At 48.6% G+C, this 27,457-nt stretch overlaps 1 protein-coding gene across 16 annotated transcripts in view; it reads right to left on the bottom strand.

The window, feature by feature from the left end:
* Window positions 1-165: 165 nt before the first annotated feature.
* The window catches only part of DAB2IP (DAB2 interacting protein), a 317,250-nt gene continuing 289,958 nt past the window's right edge, over window positions 166-27,457 (bottom strand). For 9 of the 16 annotated variants that reach the window (XM_083597217.1, XM_083597215.1, XM_083597213.1 and 6 more), the window contains 4 exons: window positions 27,071-27,223; window positions 23,461-23,666; window positions 21,340-21,427; window positions 12,352-19,205 (listed from right to left, as the gene is read on the bottom strand). In XM_083597217.1, coding sequence (XP_083453343.1) covers window positions 19,038-19,205; window positions 21,340-21,427; window positions 23,461-23,666; window positions 27,071-27,223 — 615 coding nt within the window. In that variant the 3' untranslated portion in view covers window positions 12,352-19,037. Of the gene's footprint in view, window positions 1,114-12,351; window positions 19,206-21,339; window positions 21,428-23,460; window positions 23,667-27,070; window positions 27,224-27,457 lie in introns of those variants that run through there. The other 7 variants (XM_083597218.1, XM_083597211.1, XM_083597209.1 and 4 more) reach the window with 6 other exon arrangements.

Here is a 27,457-nt window from a genome sequence, read left to right as displayed (position 1 = left end):
TCCGGCACTGACCTTCAACATCACAAAGAAGGGTGCAGGGAAAGGTGAACAAATAGTTATGCTCTTGTATTTCAGGGTTTGCTTTTTCCTGTTTCCATCAGACTGCAACACTGCATCTCTTTGAAAGGAAATAGAGACTCCTTGCATCTTTTCCTTTCCTTTTCCTTTTTTTGAAATATTTTTATTGGTTTTTACAAGAACAAATTTAAAATAACAAAGAGAAAAAATCTCAAAATCTCGTGACTTCCCCTGCATGGGTCCTTAAAATAATTTTTCTAAAACTACATATCATTACATTCTCCACAGTTTTCATCTCTCTAAATTATCCATATCTTTTGTTTTTTTACAAGTTGTTTTTAAAGTCCAGCTAATTTTTTTATTTGTTTACAATGGTCTCCAATGTAAGTTATGAATTTCCCCCATTCATTATCATCTTGATTCAATGCATCTCCCAGTCAGTTTTGCTATTTCAGCACAGTCCAGCAGTTTGGCTTCTCATTCTTCCCTAGTCTGAACTGTTGGTTCTTTCCATCTTTGAGCTAGTAGCATCCTTGCAGCTGTTGTCGCATACATAAACAGTCTTTTCTGGTCTTTTGGGATGTCGAAAGCTGTAATTCCCAACAGAAAAGCTTCTGGGGATTTTTTGACAAATGTTATCTTAAACATTTTTTTTCAATTCATTGTATATCATTTCCCAAAAAGACTTTGGTATCTTACATGACCACCACATATGATAAAAGATACCCTCCTTTTCTTTACACTTCCAACAAATATTGGAGCTTGCTCTATACATTTTAGATAACTTAGTAGGAGATACCATCGGCACATCATTTTCATATAATTTTCTTTCAGCATACAATCCTTGCATCTTTTCCTTGGGCGCCAAAAAACAAAACAGAACAAAACAAGGGACCCCCTTTGCAAAGTTTAATACAGTTGCTGTTAGGTAAAGGTAAAGGTACTCCTGACTGTTAAGTCCAGTTGCGGACGACTCTGGGGTTGTGGTGCTCATCTCGCTTTACTGGCCGAGGAAGCCGGCGTTTGTCCACAGACAGCTTCCGGGGCTGGATAAATTTGGTTCAGTGCCAGTTCATGCCACTCAAGTAGGTTATCCTAGTGTAAAACAGAGACAGGGAACCTGGTGTTGGACTTCAGCTTCTGCCAACCCCATCTGACATAGCCATGGTTGGGGATAATGGAAGATGTAATCCCAAACAGCTGGAGGGCCACAGGCTGACCCACCTCCCTCACTTCCCTGTCTAAGCAACTCACGTGCTACATTGTGCAAACCATCTCTGCACAATCTTCATCTCAGGATTGTGCCCCAGACCTCTCTGCACCCACATTGACTTACCATACATGACATGTCTTCCCCTAAAGAAACCTGGGAGCTGCAAGTCATCTCCACAGACAGAGCTGTAATTCCCAGCACCCTTAACAAACTACAATTTCCGGGGTGGGCGGGCATTAAAATGTGTGGTGTGTTTGCATCTTAAAAGCCTCTCCTGAGCGCCAAAGTCCCCTGGAGCTTTCTCTTTTCTGTTTGGCCACATCCTTGCTCTAATTGACTAATAATTTACACTAATGGCCCTGTCAATTGAGTGGGGAAGGTGTGTGTGTGGTGGGAGATAGGTATGGCAATTCAGTGTTAAGATATTTGTCTTCATTACCCCACGAAAACAGCACCTCTCTGCCTCCTCCCATTTAGATGGGGAGGGGGGAAATCCTTTCATCCATTTGCTTCTAGGCCCTGGGGTGTCCTCTTCATTTCTTTGCAGTATGCTTCTTTAATTTATTTCTAATAATGTTTTTATTTCTGGGAGTATTTCTACAATTTGATTTGCTTGTAGGACATTTCCTTTACTGTGTGTCTGGGAATGTTTCTAGAGTGTTCATTTGTTACTCCCATGTTACTTTCATTTGTTTCTGGAATGGCCCTTTCACTAAAGATGTTTTCTAGGGTGTACCTTTCCACTTGTTTTGAGGTTTCTACAACGCACACAACAACAACAACTTTATTATTTATATCCTGCCAATCTGGCTGGGTTTCCCCAGCCACGCTGGGCAGCTTCTAGCAAGCATAAAAAGCATAAGAAAACCATATATAAAATCATTGGCTCCCAGGACGTTTCCAAGCACAATTCAAAGTGTTGGTGCTGACCTTTAAAGTCCTAAACAGCCTCGGTCCTGTTTACCTGAAGGAGCGTCTCCACCCCCATCGTTCTGCCCGGACACTGAGGTCCAGCGCTGAGGGCTTTCTGGCGGTTCCCTCATTGCGAGAAGTGAGGTTACAGGGAACCAGACAGAGGGCCTTCTCGGTAGTGGCACCCACCCTGTGGAACGCCCTCCCGTCAGATGTCAAAGAGAACAACAACTACCTGACATTTAGAAGACATCTGAAGGCAGCCTTGTTTAGGGAAGTTTTTAATGTGTGACGTTTTAATGTATTTTTAATCTTTGTTGGAAGCCGCCCAGAGAGGCTGGGGAAACCCAACCAGATGAGTGGGGTACAAATAATAAATTATTATTATTATTATTATTGGAAAGTTTTTTATTTAAAACATCCATACAAACACAGAAAACAGACAAATAAAGAAGACACAATTCATACATACCCTAACTTCCAACACCCATAACTTCCCTCCACTGCAGCTCGACATCCTTAATTCCTAGAAATTCATCTATCATTGCATCTTTTATATATTACTTCTCATATATTCCTTACTATTTATTAATTTCATTTATACTTTACATACCTAGTTCATGCATGCCAACATATTCACTTTAGAACAGTGTTTTTTCATATAATCTTCAAAACATTGCCATTCTGATTTTAGTTTTCGATTTGTCTGATGTCTTATGGCTGCTGTTAACTTTGCAAATTCTGTGAATTCATTTATTCTGCATATCCAATCTTCTTTTGTAGGTATAATATCTCCTTTCCAATTCCTGGCAATAACTAATATGGTGAGAGGCTGTGCCATATAAAAAAAATTGTTTTCTTTTCCTGTGGGATATATTTCCCCAATATCCCTAATAAATATGCCTCTGGTTTTTTTTCTATGGATATTTTAAACATCTTTTTAAGCTCATCATGAATACTTCCCCAAAATTTCTTAATTTTATTGCAGCCTCACCAAACATGAAACATTGTCCCTTCAAGCTTCTCACATTTCCAACATAGATTGGACTTTAACTTATAAATCTTGGCAAGTTTAGATGGTGTCAAATACAGTGGTACCTCGGGTTACATACACTTCAGCTTACATACGCTTCAGGTTACAGACTCCGCTAACCCAGAAATAGTGCTTCAGGTTAAGAACTTTGCTTCAGGATGAGAACAGAAATCGTGTGGCGGCAGCAGGAGGCCCCATTAGCTAAAGTGGTGCTTCAGGTTAAGAACAGTTTCAGGTTAAGTACGCACCTCCGGAACGAATTAAGTACTTAACCCGAGGTACCACTGTACCACCTATAAAACATTTTCATCATATTCTCTTTGTTGGTGTAACAGGCAGTGAACCTGATGTCTGAATTAAAAAGTCTCTCCCACTGTTCTAATTGAATTGTATAGCCGATATCTTGGGCCCATTTGACCATTACCTCCTTTACTTTACTTCCTCTTCTTTGAGGTTCCATTCTATTAGTAAGTCATAAATTTGAGATAGTAATTTCTTATTATTTTTTACCAATACCGTATATAATTTAGAATCCTCCTTTCCAAATCATCTCTGTCTATCCGAATTAAATACACTGTTTAACTGATGATACTGAAGCCAATTGGTTACATTATGCCTTATCTTTTCAAACTGGTTCAACTTTAAATGGCCTTGATCTTCCATCAGTAATTGCCTATAGGTTGCCCAATTCCTCTCCATATTTAGTTTTTTGATAGCCAAGGCTTCCAACGGGGACAGCCACCATGGAGTTTTGTGGTTCTAAATGTGTTTGATATTTGATCCATACTTTATAAAGAGCATTTCTGAGAATGTGGTTGTTAAACCCTCTGTGGACTTTAACCTTGTTATATCCAAAGTAGGCATGCTACCCGTATCTATTACTGTAGCTCTCCAAATCCAAAATATCCGTTTGTTCTAATAAGATCCAATCTTTTATTTGAAAATAATGCCTGAAGTGTAGGTGGGTTCCCACGAGGCAAAACACACTGACGACAGCAAGAACCTTTATTGAACTACATGACTGGGGAACAGGGGCAAAGCAACTGCTTATATACATACCTGAAAGCCTGGGCCACTCCCACTCCCAACATGATTGGCTGTCTAAAGTTCCAAGCTGTGGATCATGACTCAAGAGCTCAAGGGCCAATGGCAGAGGCCCAAATCCTAAAATGTTCTGTGATTGGACATCATGTATCAAATCAGAACACAGCAGCTCAGAATCCTTAGTCCAGACTCAAGCTCAGGCAAAGACAGACCACTGAATACATAGCACCTTACATTTCTTTCTGGAATGTTTCATCCATTAGTTTCCAAGGATGTTTTTAGAATGGCCCCTATCATTTGCTACTGAAAACATTTTCTAGAATGCCCCCCCATCTCCTTGCTTCTCCCACCCTTTAGAATGTGTAATGGGGTCACATGAAGGACCAGATTTATGTATAGGCTAAGTAGGCTGAAGCCGAGGGCCTCTAGATCTAGGGGGCCTCGCCAGCCTGCCCGCTCCCCAGCGCCGCAGACAGTCTTCCCTTTCCCAAAATTTGAAACCCAAGACTTCATGCAAGGGCATTTCTCCCCCATTTCAATGACATTTTGCTTCAAAAGGAAAGGCGGACTTGGACATCTTCTTCCTCCATAATCCTCTAAGGGAGAGGTCACTTACTCAACTGGACACCACCCTCCCCCATGATCCTTGGGATATACTCGCATGACACACTCTGGCCATGTGGTGCTATAACCAGGACCAGGTAGTGAGAAGTGAGGTTACAGGGAACCAGGCAGAGGGCCTTCTCGGTGGTGGTGCCCGCCCTGTGGAATGCCCTCCCAGCGGATGTCAAGGCAATAAACAGCTATCTAACTTTTAAAAGACAACTGAAGGTGGCCCTGTTTAGGGAAGTTTTCAATGTCTGACACTGTATTGTTTTTAATATTTGGTTGGAAGCCACCCAGAGTGGCTGGGGAAACCCAGCCAGATGGGTGGGGTATAAATAATAAATTATTATTATTATTATTATTATTATTATTATTATTTTATTTTATTTTATTTTATTTTATTTTATTTTATTTTATTTTATTTTATTTTATTTTATTTTATTTTATTTTATTATTTTATTTATTTTATTTATTTTTATTTTTTTATTTTATTTTATTTTTTTATTTTTTTTATTTTTTTTATTATTATTACTACAACACAACCCACAAGCCCCACATCATGTCAAGCTGGAGAAGAGGGCCAGCACCTTGCTTTGCAACGCAGCCCTGCTCTCCTACCGCATCCTTGAACAGCAGACTGTGGTGGCAGCGCTGTGTCCCAGACAGCAAAGACTTGCTCTCATGCATACGAAGTGGATTGCACATCTCAGCGAGTGAAATTAGGAAAGCATGATTAATGTTGATGAATCTGGGGCTTGGGAGGGCTCTGCAGACCCTCCCCCTGACACTCTGCCTGCTTCTCTCCTTCCAGCCACCCCTTTCTCCCCAAACATACCCCTTCTCTCTCCCCCCCCCCACTCCCTGCCTGGATCTGTCAAAATGATTTGCAACTCAGAGTCTCATTCTTCCCTGCTGACAACTCCTCTCCATGTGACGTGCAGCCGGCCTGGAGACTAAGGAGGCAGGGAGGCCTCAGCTGGCAGAGAGCGCTGCTGTCAAAAGCTGAGAGCTGTGCCTGTGCCACTTAGATTTCCAGGCGTGCTGGGCTTTGTTCTAATGAACCTGTAACTGAGCCCCAACCAAAGAGAGTTAATTCAAATCAAGGCACTCCTGAAACCCACACTTCGAGATGGCTCCATAGGATTCCCGTGTAGGATAGCAGTCAGAATTGTAGAATTCTCCCATCAGCAGCCTCAGTGTCTGCGAATCCCCTGCCCTACACCAGCTCCACTCCCTTCCTCTTCTCTCTCTCTCCACTTCCTTCCCACTGGGTTTTGCCAGAGACCCAGCAGAGCCCAGCTGAGACCACTGCTTTGGGGCAAAGCAGCTGGTCTGTGTGCAAACCAGAAGGCGTTTGGAATGACCTTTCCCTGCCCATTAAGAGTTAATATCCCTGGCCAAATGCACCAGCCCTTTGGCTCAGTAAAAGGCAGGTCCTCTGTGTTTGAAATTCTTTCTCGGTGGTTATTTAGCTTTCCTAGTGGGAGAAGGAGCTGTTTACAGTTTCTGGCTCTCATGAAGATTTGAAAGAAAGGACCACATCTGAAGATAGCAGTTCCTGGAGCGAGAGACACTCACCATCATCTTGGCCTTTCCCACCCTTACATCTGTTGTCTGTCTCGAGAGCCAAAGGAGGGCACCTCCAGGGGTGAAGTCAAGCTGCTGGGGCAGGGGTAGGCAACCTAAGGCCCATGGGCTGGATGTGGCCCAAGTGCCTTCTCAATCTGGCCCACGGATGGTTCAGGAATCAGTGTGTTTTTACATGAGTAGAATGTGTCCTTTTATTTAAAATTCACCTCTGGGTTATTTGTGGGGCCTGCCTGGTGTTTTTGCATGTGTGCTTTTATTTAAAATGCATCTCTGGGTTATTTGTGGGGCGTAGGAATTCGTTCATCCCCCCCCCCCCCAAATGTAGTCTGGCCCAACACATGGTCTAAGAAACAGTGGACCGGCCCACAGCTGAAAAAGGTTGCTGACCCGTGTGGTGGAGAATCACAGCGCCTGCTTGTAGCTGCTGAGACTCATAACTTGTAACTGCTGCCTCCCACATTGGTTTTTTACAGCCTTCCCTATGTTGCTCGGCTACAACTCTCATCTTGCTTGACCATTGGCCATGTTGGCTGGAGATTGTGAGAACGTGCTGCTCCAGAGAAGCGGACACGGAGCAATGGATCCAAACTACAAGAAAGAAGATTCCACCTAAACATTAGGAAGAACTTCCTGACAGTAAGAGCTGTTCGACAGTGGAATTTGCTGCCAAGGAGTGTGGTGGAGTCTCCTTCTTTGGAGGTCTTTAAGCAGAGGCTTGACAACCATATGTCAGGAGTGCTCTGATGGTGTTTCCTGCTTGGCAGGGGGTTGGACTTGATGGCCCTTGTGGTCTCTTCCAACTCTATGATTCTATGATTCTATGTATGTTTCACTCTCTAAGACACACTAGACCATAAGACGCACCTAGTTTTTGGAAGAGGAAAACAAGAAAAAAAATATTCTGAATCCCAGAAGCCAGGACAGCAACCGGGATCGCTGCACAGCTTGCTGTCCTGGCTTATGGGATAGCTGTGTTCAGCCTCTCCTGGGCTCCCCCAAGAGCCGCGCTCGCTTTAAAGAGCACGGGGAGTGTGTGTGTGCGGCTCTTGGGGGCTTTTCCCCGAGGAGGGAGAAGGGCAGCCCTTCTTCCTCTTCAGGGAAAAGCCCCCAAGAGCTGCACACATGCTCCACTTGACTCTTTAAAGGGAGCGCTGTGCAGAGCCTCCTGCCTGCATTCGCTCCATACAACACACATACATTTCCCCTTACTTTTTAGGAGGGGAAAAGTGCGTCTTATAAAGCGAAAAATACAGTATTTATTGCGATTCTATCCTGCTTTTTCCACCAAGGAGATCAAGGTGACATGGTTCTCCCCCTCCTCATTTAATCCCCACAACATCCCTGTGAGGTAGGTTAGGCTGAGAGGTCACCCAGTGGGAGCTTCAGGTCTGAGTGGGAATCTGAATGCAGGTCATCGTCTGGCACTCTAGCCACTGCCCTGTGCTGGCTTTAAGTCCAAAAGTATATAAAGGGATACAGCTTCCCAAGCTGCGCCACAAACCATACATACGAACAGCAAACTTGTTCTCCCAGCGCCATTCTGATTCAGCCAAAATGATGCCCCTCCCGCACACACAAGAAAAATGGATCATCATGGACCTGGGGTACAGGGTGAGAGAGAAGAGACAGGTGGGGAAGAAGGAATGGAATAGCATCCCTTGGACCTGGAACAGGAGAATGCCCCCTGGAGAAACATTTTGTGGCTGGTCCTATTTTACTCCTTTTGTTTCTAATGTTTTGGTTTCTGCAAGCAGAACCCCAGCGCAAGAGGGGCTGACCCCTCTGGGAGAGAGGGCAAAAACAGAAGTCTCCTAGTGCTCCACATGCTTCCTCTCCCAACCCAAGCACCCTTGCCAACATTTTAGGGAGTCGCAGGCAAACTTGCAGGAGGTTCATTAGACGCTGGGAAGAATTAGCACCTGTGCCTCATTACGAGTGACATAATTAGCTCCTTGTAGGGTTGCAGGAGTCAGGCTGCTGACATCAAAACAAGCCAAGCCACTGGCAGCTAGGAAGACGTTGCCTTGCCGGGCCCAGGAAGCCATGCAGAGCCTGTGCCAAGAGAGGAGCAGACGGCTTGGTTGGCACTGGTGTGTAGTTCCTGTGGCTAATGCCAGCCACCATTTGGGGTTACTCGCAGACAAGCTCCTCTCTCTCTTCTTCATTGCTTGGCTCTAGGCACATGAGTTCTGCTCCAAGGGCAAGGATTTCCGCCAAAGGCAGCCGCCCCTTTGCCCTCCAGTCCTGGGGAGCACCACTTCTGCTGTGTCAGGAGCTGAGTGCTATAACCTAGGGGTCCCCAAACTAAGACCTGTGGACCGGATAAGGGACTCATTTATCCGGCCTGTGGTGACCCCCACCACCCACTGCCGCTGCCCGCTCTTACCAACACTGTGCTGCACAGCTGCCCACTTCCAGGTCGGAGGAGCACCGAAAATAGCTTGTGCACATGCGCAAGCATTGTGTACAAGCGTTATTTCCGGTGCACATCCGGGTCGGAGGAGGCCTGTGCACATGTGCACAAGCTATTTCCGGTGCTCCTCTGACCCGGAAGTGAGCCAGAAATAGCATGTGCGCATGCGTATGGGCATGCGATCCCCGCCCTCTGGCCCGCCGCACGATCGGCACTGGAAACACTGGCCCGAGGCGCGGGTAAGTTTGCTGACCCCTGCTATAACCTGTAGAATAACAGAGTTGCAGAGCTGGAAGGAATCCCCTGAAGGGTCATCTAGCCCAACCCCCTGCTGTGCAGGAGTCACAGCTATATGAACGACTGCAAATTTGATTGCAGTTGTTTTAAAGCAGCTGTTCAATAGCTGTCTGTCAGGGATGCTTTAGCTGTAATTCTTGCACTGCAGGGGGTTGGACTAGATGACTCTCAAGGTCTCTTCCAACTTTACAATCCTATGATCAAGTAGGCTGCTGCTGCTGCTTCCCATTGCGCAGCTGCTGTGTCTTGACTGTCAGAAATCATGTTGAAACACCCTTCCCCTGCAAATGCATATGATTTGGCTCACTCCTAGCCGTGTGAAGGGGCTGTTAAGTTCCTCAGGGACCGAATCCTTTGCCTCTTGGCCATCCATCCTTTGAGCCCTACTTTGGTTTGGGAGGCTTCACCTGGGCTTTCCTGAAACCTTTTCAGGGTTAAGAACTAGAAACTTGGTTGCTGTGCTTCGTTTTGACATAAAAGCAAAACCTAGAAACCACAAGTTTAAATTGTGTAGCTCTCCTGTGCACATGGCATGGACTGTAAGCCACAATTTGTCCTCAGCTCATGTTTGTTTCCCTTCTGTTAGTTGTTGTGGATACCTGATAACCACTCCCCTCCCCCACTCTGCCCACCCCCTTCCTATGCAAGGTCAAGGTGGTGGAGGAGGGAGGGAAATGCCCCCATTTTTGTGTGTGGATGTATTTGGCACCATGCCATTGACACAGTAATAGCACATCAGTGGCGCATTCATACTGGGCTGTCGGCGTATCATTTGGCCTTGTAGGTTGTTTCGTGATGCTTCCCTGATGTTGCTGCACAATTGCTGTCTGGAGGGACTACGTCGCAAGAAAAGTGGCACAAACGCTCCCAGAATATTTGAGGTACAAAAAGTTACAAGATTTCCGTAGGAATCCTGTTTGCTTGCTCCAAGCCCCTGCCTTTTCCACCATCCATGCATCTCCAACTCCATCGGATGGGTTTTTCTAGCTGCACTAGACAGAACGCACATTCTTACAAACATGCTTAGGAACGTCAGCAACTAAGCAATATATCCACAGCTTAAACAAATAATATATAGAGGCAGCATCTACTTGTGTTCAGTGTTAATATGTGAATGAAGGTACTCCTGTATGTAAGAAGAGCCACTCGCCCATACAGTCCAGCATCCGGTTCTCACAAATGCCAACCAGATGCCTCTATTGTAGGGTTACCAGACGTCCCTGGTTCCCGGGGACAGTCCCTGGATTTGCAAATCTGTCCCTGGACAAATCCCGTCCCCGGAATGTCCCCAGATTTGCAAATCTGTTCCCGGGGAACGTGGCAGCGGCAGCCTCAGCAGCCCAGAGCCAGCCTGGTAGCGCAGTTGGCTCTGGCTGGCTTCAGGAGCTGCTCGCTGCCACCGCCACTGCCGATGGGGAACTGGGGACGTCCGGCAGTACAGATCTCCTGCCCTTCCCCCCCTTTGTTTTGACAGATCGGGGGAGGCTCGGGAGTTGCGGGTGGGCAGCCATTTCCTAGGAGGGGCGCAAGGCTCGTGGTTTCTCTGTCAGGCAAGGTGCAAAGCCCTTCTTTTGCACCCTGTGAAACATAAATGCACAGCTTTTAAAAAAACTGGGTGACGGCCGCCAGCCTGAGACTCCCGAGCCTCCCCCAGCCAGTCAAAACAAAGGGGAAAGGGGGCAGGAGATTGGGGGAGGCTCAGAAGTCACGGGCAGGCAGAGCACAGTTGCCCAGTTTTTAAAAACCCCAATCTCCTGCCCCCTTTCCCCTTTGTTTTGACTGATCGGGAGAGGTTCAGGAGTCGCAGGTGGGCAGCCATCACCCAGTTTTTTTAAAAAAACTGTGTATTTATGTTTCACAGGGTGCGAAAGAAGGGCTCTGCACCTTTATACAATATGCATGTGTGCCTGGGCCCAGGGTCTTTTGCCTCACCATCCCCACTACTGACTTTTTGCTGCTTCTCAGCTTAAATAAAATAAAATAAAAAAGTGTCCCCAGATTCATTGAAAAAAAATCTGGTAACCATACTCTATTGGGAAACTTGCAAGCAGAACACGAGTACATGAGAAAGCACTGTCCACCTTGGGGCTGCCCATAAGAAGCATGTCTAGAGTGAAAAACTATGGTGAAGCTCACTGTTTCACTGAACGTTGAAGAGTGAGAACCTGGAGGCTGAGGGGGTGTGTCAGAAGGAAAATGAATTGGTACTGATTTATATATATTGTGTATTTTAGTAATACTTTGTATGTTGCCGTTTCAGTTTTTTGTACACTGCTTAGATATTAAGAGCTAAATAATAAAATAATCAGAGTTCTCCCATGGTTTCCAGCAACTGGTATTTGGAAAAATTGCCACCTCCAACTGTGGAGGCAATGCAGAGCCAGTGTAGATAGTAGTCAACTGACAGCCTTTTCTTCCTCCATGAATTACAGTGGTACCTCGGGTTAAGTACTTAATTCGTTCTGGAGGTCCGTTCTTAACCTGAAACTGTTCTTAACCCGAGGTACCACTTTAGCTAATGGGGCCTCCCGCTGCTGCTGCATGATTTCTGTTCTCATCCTGAGGTAAAGTTCTTAACCCGAGGTACAATTTCTGGGTTAGAGGAGTCTGTAACCTGAAGCGTCTGTAACCCGAGGTACCACTGTAGTCCAATTCTCTTTTAAAGCCATCCAGGTGGTGGTGATCACTGCCTCCTAGGTGAGGGAGCTCCATAATTTAACTGCACCGAGGGAAGAAAAACTTTCATCTGTCTTGAATCTTCCAACACTACACAGTATGCTTCATTGAGTTCTAGTATTGTGAGGGAGACAAACTTTTCTCTCTCCTCTTTTTCCATGGCATGCATAGTTATAGAAGCTTCTGTCCTGTTGCCTCTTACCTGCTTTTTCTCTAAATAGAAACGTCTCCAGCACTGCCCCTTTTCCTCACAGGGGAGTTGCTCAGTTCTGTTTATTTCTGTTGCCTTTTTTCTGAACCATCCTTTTCAAGGTGAGGCAACCAGAACAGGGCACAGCACTACTCCAGAAGTGGTTGCCCCATAGATTTGTGTGCTTTTGACCCCCCAAGATTGGGGTGTGGGAGTTCTTAAACCAGCCACTTCCCAATAGTCCCTGACCAACTCCCTGAGTGACAGAGAAGTCACAAAAAATCATGGGCCAAAGGCTAATCCCTCATCCCTGCAGCTGACTTTGGCGTGAAAAAGCACCCCACAGAGAGAATCTTGGATAAAATAGCTAAATAAATCTTTAATATTTTCTAATTGCAAATGTACATAAATTGCACACTCAAATCAATTCATTATCCCCCCCCCCCGACACCAACTATGTTCTCTGTACATTATTACACGGTGGTGGTTCTTTTTAAAAGAGCATGAAAGAGATTTGGCCAGCCTGGCTCCTTACGTTTCATATTATCAGCATCAATACTTTTTTTTAAAAAAAAAAACATACTTACAAAAATTTTATTATTATTTGCTTTGTTTCCTTTGTAAGAGGGTATAAAACATCATTTTAACTGCTTTTTGCTAGGAACTAGGATTAACCTAAGCAGATATACAGAGATAAATTGAGAGAGGTGTATATTTTCAGACACAGTGATGCAGAAATGAAAGGGCAGCGGTTGCAGGGGGAACCAACCTAAACAGGTGGACACGGAGACTTGTGAATATTGGGTGTCAAAACACAGAATGTTTACAGCTCACACAGACCTGGAAGGGTTTGTTCTGGAGTTGCTGTGTAAGACTGCTCAGTCCATCTTCTTTGCATTGGGTTCCGAACATGTATGTGCAATAATTTAAAGGCTTGCCCTTTTGGTTCCTGCCCTGTTTTAGCTAATCAAGAACACCTTCCCATTTTGACTCCAACTAGAGGGCTTTCAGTTCTGGGATGCCTGCCCAGGGACTATTCAACTGGAAGTATGTGGGGGCAGAGTCCTTCCAAGCAGCTCATGTGACAGGAGACCTCAACACTTTTCTGAACTTGGCCTAAACTGGACTAAACTGTGCAGGTTAAGGATCGGCTTGTGGGGGAATCTTAAACCCAAACCATTCTGCTGTTTCCTCCTGCACTCTGGCCATGGGTGGTTCTGGCCTGTGGAATAGCTTGGGGTTTTTTTTGCAACAGGGGCAGACAAACCATGTTTCAATGACAAACACACAACAGTTCTGCTGGATTAGCTGCTTTCTCCAGCTGGATTTTGCAGTTTGGTGGAGCAGGTAGAGAGTAGTTGAGGCTGCCTGTGAAGCTGGATAAAGTGGCGGATGGGCACTATTTCCTGCTGCCCCCATGGAAATCAACCAGAAACAAACATGCCCCTGGCGCCTGTGGGCTTTCCACTTGTTCCAGAGCAGGTGAGATACATCTCTGTCCGGTTCCCTTTTCCAGTGTGCAGCTGTCCTTCTCCTTGAAACAAATCGGGCAATGTGCTTGTGAGCTGGGTTGTACATAGTGGCACTCAACCAGATCAGACTCTTTCTACTGTCATGATTTTTTGTTTGGTTTGGTTTTTGGTTGGTTTTTTTTTTACACAAATGCAACCTCCTGCCTGTTAACTGTAGTACCCAAATTATGGTGTGTGTGTGTGTGTGTGTGTGTGTGTGTGTGTGTGTGCACATTGCGGAATATCTGGCATCTCCACCAAATTCCATTGGAGCTACAGAGACGACCTGATCCATCTGCAAGTCAAGGCTTTGAAGCAGGGCTTGTGTGTGGGTAAAAGCAGATTATGAGAATCCACACTGAAAGATGCATTGCACCATACACCAGATTTACACCAGGAGTGGCTCCTGATCGAAATACGTGAATATCTAGGATATATTATTTCATGGTGGGAGTTGTTTTTTTTGCACGTGACCTCTGGGTTTGCTTGCTCTCCCTTATCAAACCACCTGCCACAATCCCCAGGGCAAAAGCAAAGATGAGGTCAACTTGTGTGTGGCTCCTGTTTGTTCCTTGCCTCTTCCAAGCCATCCATGTCTCCACTGAGCTTGCTTAGCCCAGATGGGTGTTTATTATGGGACAAGTGCAGGAAAAGGGTGACACTCCCCTCTTTTAGGCACTACTCATAGAGGACATAAAACGGCATTGAAACAAGATCCTGCATTTTTCTCCCATTTAATCCAGATTTCCCCTTTCGGAGGATTTGGCAGGCCAATAAATAATTAAATAATTAAGTAAATAAAAAAATAAATAAATGGTGCCATACCTCAATGATTCACCTGCAGATTAGGCCCTGCTCAGAAATCCCCCTTGATCTCTTGCAAGCTGGAATTGGAGGCTGGATTGGAACAAGGAATCTCATTTCCCCTCCCCACACTCCCAAGATCCAGTGGATTCCAAAGCCAACCACTGACGGCAAAACTAGGAGCTGGGGTTCTACTGCCCATTAAGAGCTACAATGGCAATCTGAACTTGGTAGCTGTGTGAGCCCCATTTCCACACCACTGTGTACGTAGCCAGTAACAGCAGACTGCAGATCTTGGCCAAAGCAGCCACACCAATTGGAACTGAAAATTGCTTTGTACAGTCGTTAGGCAAAAATGGCACATTTTACAATCACACACTCGAGAACAGAGAAAAGAGAACCTGTACGATTTCTAGTCATAAAGATCTGTGTATTATCATCATCATCAATAATAATAATAATAATATTAATAATAATAATAAAAAAGACTTACAGATTGTTTGCATTATATAACAAGTTCTTACAGCAGAAAGCTCGAGAACGAGGAAGAAAGGCTCCAGGGCCATGTTTCTTTTCTGCACGGTGGACGTTGGGGGGGGGGGGCAGAAATTAAGCCGAGCAGGGCAGGGGGAGCGGCGGAAGAGTGTTTGGCTGGTGGCAAGCTGCTGCCCCTTGTGCCTTTTGCACAGCTTTAGGAAGGACAACAGGATCCGCCAGTGGAAAGCCCCAAGAGAGAGGTTGCATGGAGTTTGAGATCTGTTTGCTAAGGCGCTCTGGGCCTTTCTTCTCGGGCCTGGGGGGGGGGGGAGGAATGACTGCAAACTGCTGGGAAGAACCAACCCCCCCAAGGACCAGCTTCCTCTTCTGCAGGAAAACCAAACCTGTTAAAATGACTTCGGAGAAGGAGCAAGTAACATCTCCATTGAGCACGAGAGCTGTGTCAAAGGGGAGTGCCAGGAAGAGCGCAGGAGAGGTCATCTGTTAAGCTACCATGGGCATACACCAACGGACGTATTGACCTCTGTGTGCAAGCGCAGAACTGGAAGATTTGGGTACTAGAGGTGCCCAGGCAACAGGGCCTCTCCTCCGCAAAAGACCCCCACCCTGCAAACCTAAACCAACAGTGGTGGGCCATGGGCGGGGGGAAGTAGCTGCTCCAAAAGTGCCTATAGGGACCACTCCCCACTAGAACTCCTCCCTGGCATTTTAAAAGGTGCACATTCAAAATGTTTACAAAACCCCACCCCCTGCCCCCACAAAAAGTCTCTTGCAAAGAGGGGTTCCTGCCAGGGGTGGCACATCCTGCATTTAAAATCTTATACTGAGAACCTTGCAATACCTTCCACAGGACTCATTATTTGGACAGGTCTCATTCCGGGACATGAACTCAGAGAGTGCCCTGATCTATTAAATCTTTTCCCCATCCGTACAGGTGACTTGGTGGCATGTTTTTGGTTTTGTTTTTCTGCGGGGTGGGGGGCAAGTATAAGGAGGCAGGGAATTCTTAAGGTTCACACATTCAGCGGTGCTTGTTTTATGCTAGTGGTTCATCGGCACCCCTTGCAGAGATCAGGGTGCATCAAAACAAGCTGATTGTCTGAGGCTGCAGACTGTTCGGGCCCTTATGGACTCACGGGGCATAGTAAAGTAGGGCTGCAAGTTTTCAAATTAGATTTGAAACTCCATCTCCTGTGGGGCGGGGAGAGGGGAGAAGTTCGTTCTTGTAACAGTCCACGTTTCTGAGGGCTGGGTACAAGGTTTGTGCTGGACCTATGGGCTTGGTGCGTGGCAGCTCAAAACCATGTTGGAGCCACGAGGAATTCAAGGAAGTCCCAGTTCTTCCAAGACTGTGTGTGCATGGAACACGTTCTCTTTAAGAGGGGCTCCTCGGCTCCCCTACGCTTTGATCCACCCACCGCTGTGACGGATGGGCTGATAAGGCGGTGAGGAATCCTCAGGACTAAGCACCAACAAATCAACCCACAAGCTGGTTGGAGGTTAGTAAGCACAGCACCCGCCCCCTGCCATGATGCTGCTGTGACCCCTTCCCTGGAGGGCAGGGGTTAGTTAGGAACCACTAATCCTGGGCTGATGGCGATCCTGACAGGGGGAGACATTTTTCAGAAGCTGCCGTCCTTGCTCCACTCCCCATTAAAACAGGATAGTATTCCAGAAACTGGACTGCTTGGGGTTTATTTTTTGGACTGTTTTTATTCCTAACGCAGACTGTGGAAGAAAAGAGATAACAGTTACCGATCTTCATGCTTCTGTGAGGCCGGTTCCCCACCCCTTCATTGTCCACCTCGTCCGGCTGTTTAGCGGCGATGCCATCAGCAGCAAAGGCTTCACGCAACACAACCCTTTCCACTAACAAACCTCCAGAAAGCTAAACTATGCCAGAAAAGAGAGAGAGAGAGAGAGAGAGAGAGAGAGAGAGAGAGAGAGAGAGAGAATGTGTGTGTGCGTGCATGAGTGCAAGTTTGGGGTATGTGTGAGTGCTGCCCATCTGAAGTACAACCTCCACCCTCGTTCAGGTGAAGGACCTCTGATGCTAAAGTGTAGCCGAGAGAGCTTCTTGCAAATGGGTACCTTAACCTAAGTTGGCAGATCTGCAAAGAGGAACATGGGGTGTTGTTGCTGCTGCATCGTTTTGCATCATTAATGGCACGTCATTAATGCCTTGATTTCCCCACTTGTCAAATGATGAGATTGGGGAACAGGCAGCACGGATCTGCCTCTACATATTCTACATTGCACTTGGCACTGCACACTTGTGTGATTTGGGAGTCTTCATAGACATGTTTCTCTTATAGTTTATAGACAACTAGCGGCAGGGGTAAAGGCTTCCTGGTCTTCTGGCCCTGCCACATCTCAACAACCTCATGACATGCTGTACAGTGCCTTGGCCCAAGTCAGGCCATGTGCCAGTCTAGTTCAGTACTGTCTGCACTGATTGGCAGCAGCTCTCCAGGGTTTCCTTCCCAGCCCTACCTTAGAAATGTTTTCAGGGGCTGAAATGGGGTGTGCTTAACATACAAAGGAGATGTTCTGTCCACTAAGCTAAGAACTAGCTTTCCCCATCCATCTGCTGATCTGCCAGTGAATGAACCCAGAGCCTCCTGCTTGCTCTGCCAGTGAGCTACAGTCCATCACCACAAGTGTTCACTGAGTTGGCACAATCTGGAGCAAGACAGGCAAATCTCTGCCACCTCCCAGACCTTTTGCTCCAGTGTCCCAGTTTTTGGTCCACAAGGGAACCCAACTGAGGCCTCAAGCCAACTGAAGCCATGCAGAGACTCGGGCCAGACATGGGCATAAACCAAAATGCTAAGGAAAACTTCTGCAGTGTGTAGTTTCTCAGAAAGTCAGCCCTGTCTACAAGGATAATTTACTTTGCCAGTGGTAGGCAAGCCCAAGGCAGCTTACCCACCGAGAGGGACAATATACCCAAGCTGGTGAGTGAGATTGTGTGTTTGTGGGCAGGTTATAGCTTGGTGCACAGCCTTGTCTCTCCAGCATGGCAGAGGGGCCCCCAAAACGAATGGCCCAGCCACCCTCCAGCAACTTTATACATGTATTAGGTATGTTGCCTTAGGAATGGAGGAAGCTGCTATAAACTGAATCAGACCATTGGTCCACCTTGCTCAACACTGCCTGTTCTGACTGGCGGAGGCTGTCTCCTGGCCCTACACGGAGATGCCATTGGGATTGAATTTAGGACCTTCTGCATGCGAGAAAGATGCTCTCCCCCTTAAGCAGCAACTCTCCAGGCTCTCATGCAGAAATGGGCCTCTGCGGTCATCTATCACCTAGCCCTTTGGGAGACGCCACTGGGTGAGTGGCCCGGGAACCTTCTGCATGCAAAGCAGATGCCCTGCTACTGAGCTATGAGCAGTCTGATCACTGGCTACTGCAGAGGTCATTCTGGAGCTCCTTTCAAGCTCACTGTGATGGCTGTGTGTCCCCCCCCCCCCGCCTTGTGTGGAGGCATGGCTTGAAGGACACCTTCCGACGCCTGTGTGGCATTCCTGCATGTGCAGGACACCCTGCCTCTTCCTACAGGTGGAGCATAATCTGGAGGTGGGGTTTCCATTCATCCTTCCTCTCTGCCCTCCTGGGGAATGACCTACACCTGTGAGGAGAGGCCAGGGCGAATCCCAAAGCAGAGGCGGCAACGGGCGATGGCCAGCAGCGGGACGCAGCTAGAGAGAACACCCCAGCGCGGCAGGGCAGGGCTCCCCAGCGACGCAGCTGGGTCAGTGGCGGGCGGCGGTTTGGTCCTGCAACCTTTCGCACAAGTCCTGCTAGCTTGTCCCTCGGCCTCTAGCGGGCTCCTGAGGTGTGTCCTTCAGGAAGTAGAAAAGGGCGGTGACTCTCCCCCTGCAATGATCTGCTCCGCACGGTCGATGGTCTCCTCGTCCCTCGAACTCAGGGTCGGGCTGGGGGGACGTCAGGGCTCCCCGTCTTTGGCGAAAGAGGGCTGTGGGGTTCTCTCTTTCCTCCCCCGCTCAGGGAGGGCCGGTGGGCGGGGAGGAAGCACCAAGCACCCTTGCAACGTGGTGGCTCACCCTTCCTTCCTTCCTGCCGCCGCCGCCGCCGCTGCTCTCTCTGCCCGGGCTCTCCTCCTCTCTTTCTCTCCTCCTCCTCCTCCTCCTCCTTCCTCCTCTCCTCTCCTTCCTCTCTCCTTTCCTCTCAATCTCCCTCAGCAGCAGCCGCCAACTCCCACCGGGCTAACAATTGCTGCTGTTTCGGAATTCGCCGTTCTCGGTAATCTGCAATTTAGTTGGGTTGGTAGGGGAGATCCCGTTACGGGTCTGCGAGCTGTACCTCTCTTTCAGCTGGGTGAGGGCGCTCATGAGCCGTGCATTGGCTGCATCCAGGGAGGCAATGCGTTTTTCCTGCAGCGGAAGGGGGAGAGAGAAAACAAAACAGAGAGAGAGGGAGAAAGAGAGAGAGAGAAAGAAAAAAAGAGACCAGCATTGGAACAGGGGGAGCTGCCTCTCGCCAAGTCAGATCTGGGGGTTGTTCTAACGGCAATGAGGTAAGAGAGCAAGAAGAGCTTGCTGCACCAGGTCAGTGGCCCAACTAGTTCAGCACCCTCTTCTCACGGAGCACAGTCACGTTGGCTTGTAGCCACTGGCCACTTTATCCTCCCCCATGAATGTGTCCACTCCCCTTTGAAGCCATCCACGTTAGTGACCATCACTGCCTCCTAGGGAAGCGAGTGCTATGGTTTAGCTCTGCATTGCATGAAGAAGTCCTTCCTTTTCTCTGTCCTGAATCTCCCACCACTCAGCTTCATTGGATATCCACGAGTTCTAATGTTTTGAGACAGTGAGAAAAGCTTGCTTCTCTCTGCTTTCTGCATGCAGTACAGTCATACCTCATGTCACGTTTGCTTCAGGCTGCGCATTTTCAGGTTGCGTCCTGCAGCGACCCGGAAGTAATGGAACAGGTTACTTCCGGGTTTCGCCGCTCGTGCATCCACGCAAAAAAATGACACCACGCGCATGCGCAGAAGCGGTGAATTGCGACCCGCGTATGTGCAGGCGCGGGTTGCGTTCTGTTCAGGTTGCAAACGGGCCTCTGGAACGGATCCCATTCGCAACCAGAGGTACCACTGTATATGATTTTATACACTTCTATCATTTTGTTCAATTTTGTTCAATTTCTCCTTTTGTTCAATTTTTCTCTAAACCAAATCCTGTGGCCTTTCCTCATTTTGGGGTGTGTGTGTGTGTGTTTCCCTCCATCCCTTTGATCATTTCTGCTGTTCTTTCCCAGATCTTTCCCAGTTTTTTGAGGTGAGGCCACCAGAACTGCACACAGAACTCCAAATGCAAAGGGGTTTCCAAAAAAATAAAAATGCAGGGAGCGAGGAAGCAAAGAGGAGACTGAGCAGGCAAGATGGGGAGAGATCTGCACCTCACCTCTGTGTGTGCCTGTGCGTACACACTCCAATGTGTATATAATGGCAGCTCAGTGTGTGAATATACTTGCCAACTGGGCCACTGCTGGCATATGGCCCCTGGAGATGCTGGAAAGGTGGTAAAGCGGCCCTCAGTCTCCATCACACAGACCATTAAGAGTCTGAAAATTCTTGAACTGATGGACAACCCCAAGCTGTGTGTTTGATACTTATTTCCTTCCTCCTCCGTTGTATAAGAGAGTTGGGGTGTGGATGTTGGGGGGGCAGGGGTGGCCCCCACCCAGGGAGCAGGAAAAGCAGAATGTCTGTGACAAGAGGCCACAAGCTCCCTCCACTTTCTCTACCTGCCTGTGCACAGAGTGTGCCCAAAGCCCTTTGCCTTGGGCCAAAGCCATCTGCAACAGGCTGATGAAGATCTCCCGGAGACTTGTCTGATTTTCGATATTGAATAGTGCCCAGAGACTAATTAAAGAACCAGCCAAGTGGTGCCTTTGCATAGGCCAGCAGTTTCTCTGATTGCCTGCTAATGGCGCAGAGCAGCAAGGGAGGGCCATGTCTTCGAAATTAGAAGCTGAACAAATCCCCAGAGCCTGCTCAGATAATAGACTCTCTCTCCACCGTCCCCAGTGCTCTGCCTGCAAAACCATTCACCAATCCCCTGCGGGGAAGGTCACAGCCTCCAATCTGGGCCTCTGCGTAGCCTGGCGGGCAGAGACAGAGCAGGCAAAGATTTCTCTCTCCCGTCGCTGGCTAAATTTACAGCTGCTAAACAGCAGAGGAGCATGGCCAGGTTTGAGAAGCTGGCAACCCAGGCATGGAAACGGTCAAGGAAGCGTAAGGACAACATCCTGTCCTCACAGCAGCCAGCCAGATGCCCCAATGTGAAAGCTGCAAGCAGGACCAAAGCACAAGAGCATCACTGTCTCCTCCTGTGGCTTCCAGTAACTTATATACAGAAGCACCGCTGGCTAGTAGCCAGCAAGGTGTTGTGACAACTCTGGAGCTGCTTGGTGCTATAGGACCAAAATGTGTGCCTTCCTGGTAGACAGGTGCTGCAGGAGACCTGTGGCAGCTCCAGGTGAGCTTTGCTCGCAGGCACCTACCTGTGCGTCTATGATCTTCTGCTTGGAGTCCACAGCTGCCTGCATTTCTGCGTGATCTTTTTTCAACTCCTCCTCCACTGACATCAGCCTGTTGGTGGAAAATTTGCAATAGTTTCAAGTCTAACTGTCCTCCTTTGCTGGTTTTTTTTGGGCAATTTATAACCCCCAGCCCAATATGTGGCTACAAGCCTGGAGCAAACCATCAAAGCAAGGTTGGAAACTTGCTTAGGGCAAAAGGGTAGGAGGCTGAGGACATCTGGAGTGTGCTGCAGCTGGATCCAGCCAAAGGGGCAACGGTAGGGGCTGAACCAATCTGTGGATCATCAGGATGAAAGCCTGGAGTTTCATCACAAACCCAGGAGGGAGGGGGTGGGGGGCTGTCCCATGGCTGATGAACCCCACTGCAACTGTCTCCTTTTCAGACATCCTTGGAGTATTTCAAAAGCCTATACAGTCATACCTTGGGTTACAGACACTTCGGTTTGCGTGATTTTGGGTTGCGCCGAACCCGGAAGTACCGGAATGGGTTACTTCCGGGTTTCGGCACTGCGGACGCTGCAGGTTGTGAACGTACTTCCCGCACAGATCATGTTCGCAACCCGAGCGTCCACTGTACCTGAAATTTAAAAGTGAAATGAATTATCAAGGTAGCATCCAGCATAAAAAACCCTATGGACTAGAAACTTAGTTATGGTGTTCTAATTAAGGGGTGGAATTCAGTTTATGAATCCCTTCAGAGGAAGCTCCAGTGGGGGCGGTGCGGAGGTGGTGGGGTTTAGGGAGAACCACCAAACAGCACACAGGGGGGAGTGTGTCTGGCAAGCTGAAATGTTTGCCCACATGGAATGAAGGCTTTAGTGCGATACTGAATTCCTCCACAAGTTTAGTTTAGTTTAATTATTGCATTTGCATCCCACCTTTTTCTCCAAGGAGCTCTAGGGGGCGTACCTAGTTCGCACCCTTATTTAGTCCCCACAACAAGCCTGTGAGGTAAGTTAGGCTGAGAGATGGTAGCAAGTGGCCCAGGGCCACCCTCTAGTTGGTTTCACTCATGGCCAAGTAGGGAGTTGAACCCTGGTCTCCCAGGTCCTGGTCTGACACTCTAAGCACAACACTGCACTGGCTCAGGTGTGGTGCTATGACCAGTTTAAGGCTGGTGGGGCAAGTAGGCTGTTCAGTCGTGAGGCCAGGGAAGCCCCCTCTGCACTCGAGCAATGTGTCGGCTAGACTAGGGAACTGGGTGTCAAATCGTCAGCTTTATACTGCCAGGGAGAACCTGATTGGCCACCTTGGGTCACCTGAACGTCAGAAGCTGCAGGACCACTCCTGGGCCACCTGTGATGCTGCAACACAGCAAAAATCAAGTCCTCACAGGTGCCTAGTCTGACTCTAACCCAGGAGTCGGCAAGGTTTACCTCGCCTGGGCCAGGTCACTCCAGTGGAGATCCCTCTGTGGGCCGGATTTCCAGCGTCTGCGCAGACGCAATTTCCAGTATCTGTGCATGTGCAGACGCGATTTCTGGTGCTGCAGAAGTGAGTCCCTGCGTCACCCTGGTTTAGTGCAGCGCGCGGGGACTCACTGAGCGTGCGGCTTCATTCGGGGGCAGCTTGTGGGTGGGTTAAACAACCTCCGTAGGCCGCTTGTGGCCCATGGACCTTAGGTTGCTGACCCATGGGTAGGCAAACTAAGGCCTGGGGGCTGGATCCGGCCCAGTTGCCTTCTAAATCCGACCTGCAGACTGTCTGGGAATCAGTGTGTTTTGACATGAGTAGAATGTATCCTTTTATTTAAAATGCATTTCTGGGTTATTTGTGGGGCATAGGAATTGGTTCACCCCCCAAAAAAAAATATAGTCCGCCCCCCCACAAGCTCTGAGGGACAGTGGACCGGCCCCCTGCTGAAAAAGTTTGCTGACCCCTGCGTCTAACCATGACACAGGGTGTCTTGCAGGGTGCAAGACATCTTACGAGATTTCAGTGGGCTCTCATGAAGGCCTTGCAAGATTTCGGTGATACATGGCGGAACGGAGGGGGTCTCACCGGAAGCCACCAACATGGCTTTGCCCACGGGGTTCCGCATCCCAAGATGGCTGCCTCAGCCTGTCTCAGGGCCCCTCCTACCTGCTGATGATGCCCTTCATCTGGATCTCTTTGTCTTCCTGCTGCCGCCGCAGACGCTCCTCACTCTCCTCCAGCCGCGCCTGATACTCCAGCACCAGCTTCTGAGTATTCTCCTCCTGGCACTTGAAGCGAGCTTCGTACTCCTCCAGCTTCTTGTTCGAGATGCGCAGCTTGTCCTGCAGGACCACCACGTCCTGCTGATACTGCTGTTGTGCAGGAAACATGCAGGAGAAAGCGCTGTGAGCACCCTCGCCACCCATGGACTCCCCTGCTCCACACAGCATGGCGGGGCCCGTGCCAGCAACCACACCCACCCTGGTCAGCCGCTCAAAGCCCTTCTGTCTCTGCCCAGCCATCTCCTCCAAGCCACCACTGGAGCAGCGCCACCTGTCCACAGGTACGTGTGTGTATTGCACATTGGAAAGACTCCGTATGGAACCGTATGGAATCATGGAATTGGAAGGGGCCTAGCGGGTCCTGTAGCCCAACTCCCTGCAATGAGGGAATTTCAGCTTAGTGTGGGGGAAGACAGGAGCAAGGCAAGTCATAGTGGGAGAGGTGTGTGTATTTTGATTTCAGGCACTTCTTCCGACAGCAGTCTACAGTGGGTGGGTGTGGAGAGGCAACACACAACCTACACTCCTCCAGATGTTGCCGGACTACAAGAAATCTGCTTCTAGGCCAGGTTCAAGGTGTTAAAGGTAAAGGGACCCCTGACCATTAGGTCCAGTGGCGGACGACTGTACAGCTTCCGGGTCATGTGGCGAACCAGAGCAGCGCACGGAAACGCCGTTTACCTTCCCGCTGGAGTGGTACCTATTTATCTACTTGCACTTTGATGTGCTTTCGAACTGCTAGGTTGGCGGGAGCAGGGACTGAGCAATGGGAGCTCACCCTGTCGCGGGGATTCGAACTGCCGACCTTCTGATTGGCAAGTCCTAGGCTCTGTGGTTTAACCCACAGCACCACCCGTGTCCCCAAGGTGTTAGAAGTTAGTATATAAAGCCTTTAACAACTTGGGCCTAGTTTACATGCAAGACTGCCTTACCCCAAAAGGCACCCACTTCACTGCTTTGACAGGGAGAACTGGCACCACTACAGGTGCCACATAAAACCCAATTGTTTAGTGTGGCAGCACCTGCACTTTGGAACTCCCTGCCTATTGATACCAGGCAGGTGCCTTCGCTGTATTCTTTTCAGTGCCTGCTAACATTCCTGTTTAGACAAGCCTTAGCCTTTTTCAGAATTTTCTCTGTGTTTTAAACTATTGTAGTAATTTTTTCTTTTTCATAAACTGCCTTGAGGCTTGCTTCTTTACGATCAAATGGGGTGCAAATTTTATGAAATACCATGCTGGCTCCTAGGAGCTGGATTCCCTTATTTACCTAGCCTTGCTTCCCCAGTGGAAACAGGGCATTAAAATGGTTCCACTAAAAAAAAAAGAGGAGCAAATCCTAATTTTGTCCAGCACCCTGCAAACGGGCAGTTTGCTCTGGATTTTAATCCTCTCTGCCTCCCCACCCCAACAGCTCACAACTGCCCTATACAGCTGAGATATGGAGGATTGAAACTACTGCTGCTATTTTTTTCTTATTTATGATTTTAGTGCTTCTTATATTTTCTGGTAAACCGCTTTGAGGCAGTCAAGTGGTGCGTAAATTTCATGAAATAAATGAATGGATAAACAGCATTCAGGGGTTTCCATTGACTCAAAGCCTGCAACACATGCGTGTGCGCATGCCATGTGGTCGTATCAGGATTCTTTTGCTGTGGGCTTTATTTGCCGTGCTTTATTGACCCGTGCAAATGCTGCAGGAATCTCCAATGAAGGAACTTTGTGGAAGCCGTCTCAGCATTCCTTTCTTGCAGGGGTTCCAGCAATGAATAGCAGGGAGGGACTGGTCAGTGTAGTAGTCTTTCTCTCTCTGTGTGTGTGTATGCACAAAGGAACTGAGACAGTGCACAGCCATGGCAAAGGTGCCCACGCGCATCCGTTTTACGGCGCCACCCTGGAATTCAGGTGAAGTGAAGAGCTTTAGTGGCAGTGGCTCAGCAGCAGAGCATCTGCCTGGCATGAGGCGCCAGGTTCAGCTCCTGCAAGGATCTCCAGGTAAGGCTGGAAGCGACTCCCCACCTGAAACCTCTGGAGGGCCACTGCTGCTGCCCGTCAGTGTAGGTAATGCTGAGCTAGATGGACCAAGTGCCTGGCTCAGTATAAGGCAGCTTCCGGCACCCTCACAAAGAAACAAATGAAGCTGTGGACGCCGCGGAGGAGAAACTTCTCACCTCTCCCTTTTAACTGGGCGGCTTCGGGAGAGGCAGGCAGGAAACAGGTGGGAGGCAGAGAAAGAGGCAAGAATTGGAAGGCACTCGCGCCAACCGGAGAGTATGGTTCCAGTGGAGACAGTGGCAATGAGGGTGGCACTGGCAGCGAGGCAACAGCGGTTGCTCCCGTGCCTGCTCTCCCCCCGTCCAGATCTTACCATGTGGCACAGCTGTGGGAGGTGTGTCTGTGGGGCAGGGAAGGGGGCATGGATTATGTCAATGGAGCCAGCAAGGGAATGACAACAGCACAACGGAAATGCAGGAAATGAGCAATGTCAGGCTGGGATTATAAAAATGCTCAGAGCTGCTCTTGTCAAGGCAAGACAGGCCCCTTCTATGGGGGTGTCGGCTGGGGAAGGAGGAGGGACATAACCTGCTGCCCAGGTTCTCTCTGCAGGAAGGACCTCTCCAGATACAGCTGGGAGTCTTCCCTGCCTGAAAGCCTGGGGAGATGCTGCCAGCCAGTGTTGACAACGCTGAGCTGGCCAGACCAATGGTGTTTATTTACCTGTTTCACTTATTTATTGCTTTTATATCCTGCCTCTCTTTCTCCAAGGAGCTCAAAGTGTCTGTGCATGGCCCTTTTCACTTAATTCCCACCACCAGCCTGCAAGGCAGGTTATGTGGAGTTTGGAGTTTACAGGGTTAAAACTCCTTGGTGTCCTGTATCTGGGAGGGGCCTGACGCAGGGCCATACCATCACAGGCTTTGTCTGTGAGAGTTGCTTTCACTTTAGACTGAAAGAAGCAGGAGAGAGACTGTGTGTGTTTTTAGCACGGGAAAGATGCCGGAAAGCTCCGATGGAATGAGACTGATTTATGGCTTGTAAATAAACACTTTTAGAGATAGCAAGGAACTGTCTCTGGACTTGATTTATCCCTCTATCTCACACGGACGGCAGGACCGCTGCAACTCTGTTTTCCTGCCCAGGTCAGCCTCAAGCCCCAAGCAGAGCTGCGCAGGGGAAGCGCTGGCTGGACGACAGGATTTAATGCCCAAAAGGTTAGGCTGAGGGGCAGGAACTGCTCTCCTTGGAGAACAGAAAAGGGAAGAGACAAACGCAATAGGTAAAGTGGTCAGGGAGGGTGGGAGTGGCAGCCTGAGGTCATCAGGAGGGCTGCAGGACCTACACCCCCAACGCCCTGCCCTACATGGAAAGCAGTAGTGCGCAAGGAGCAAGGACCACTGCAGCCTTCAAACGGCACAGGCGGGGGAGCGGATGTGTTTACAAAGGCAACTGTCTCTCCCTCCAGAGAGGCCACTTCTGCGTCCTGCCCGGCGTTACCTTTTCCCCTTGGCCGAACTCCTCTTTATTCCGGATCTTATCCCTGTGCTTGGGTTCTGGGTCACTGCTCTCCTCTTCTAAAAACTGCACGTTCATATTCAAAAGCCAAGCGGCTGTGCGGTCCAGGGCATTGGGGTTCACAGGAGAAGGGGCCTAAAATGAAACATAGAACCACAAGCGAAAAGAGGGAGTGGAGGGGGGGGGGAGAAAAAGAAAAAAGGGGAAACCGGAATGGACATGAAGCTAGAGAAAGACAGAGAGCACATGTCCCAAATACCCAACACTTGGGTTTTTGGTTTAGTAGGCAGTCTTCCTAGAGCCAAGCCTTTACTGATATGGTTTGTTTTGAGCCTGAAATGGTTCACACTACAACCGCATTCTATGCAG

This window comes from Podarcis filfolensis, assembly GCF_964270895.1.
Source record: "Podarcis filfolensis genome assembly, chromosome: Z".
Classification (NCBI taxonomy): domain Eukaryota; kingdom Metazoa; phylum Chordata; class Lepidosauria; order Squamata; family Lacertidae; genus Podarcis; species Podarcis filfolensis.
Note: the sequence above shows the minus strand (reverse complement) of the source record. Positions and strands in the feature narration are given on the sequence as shown.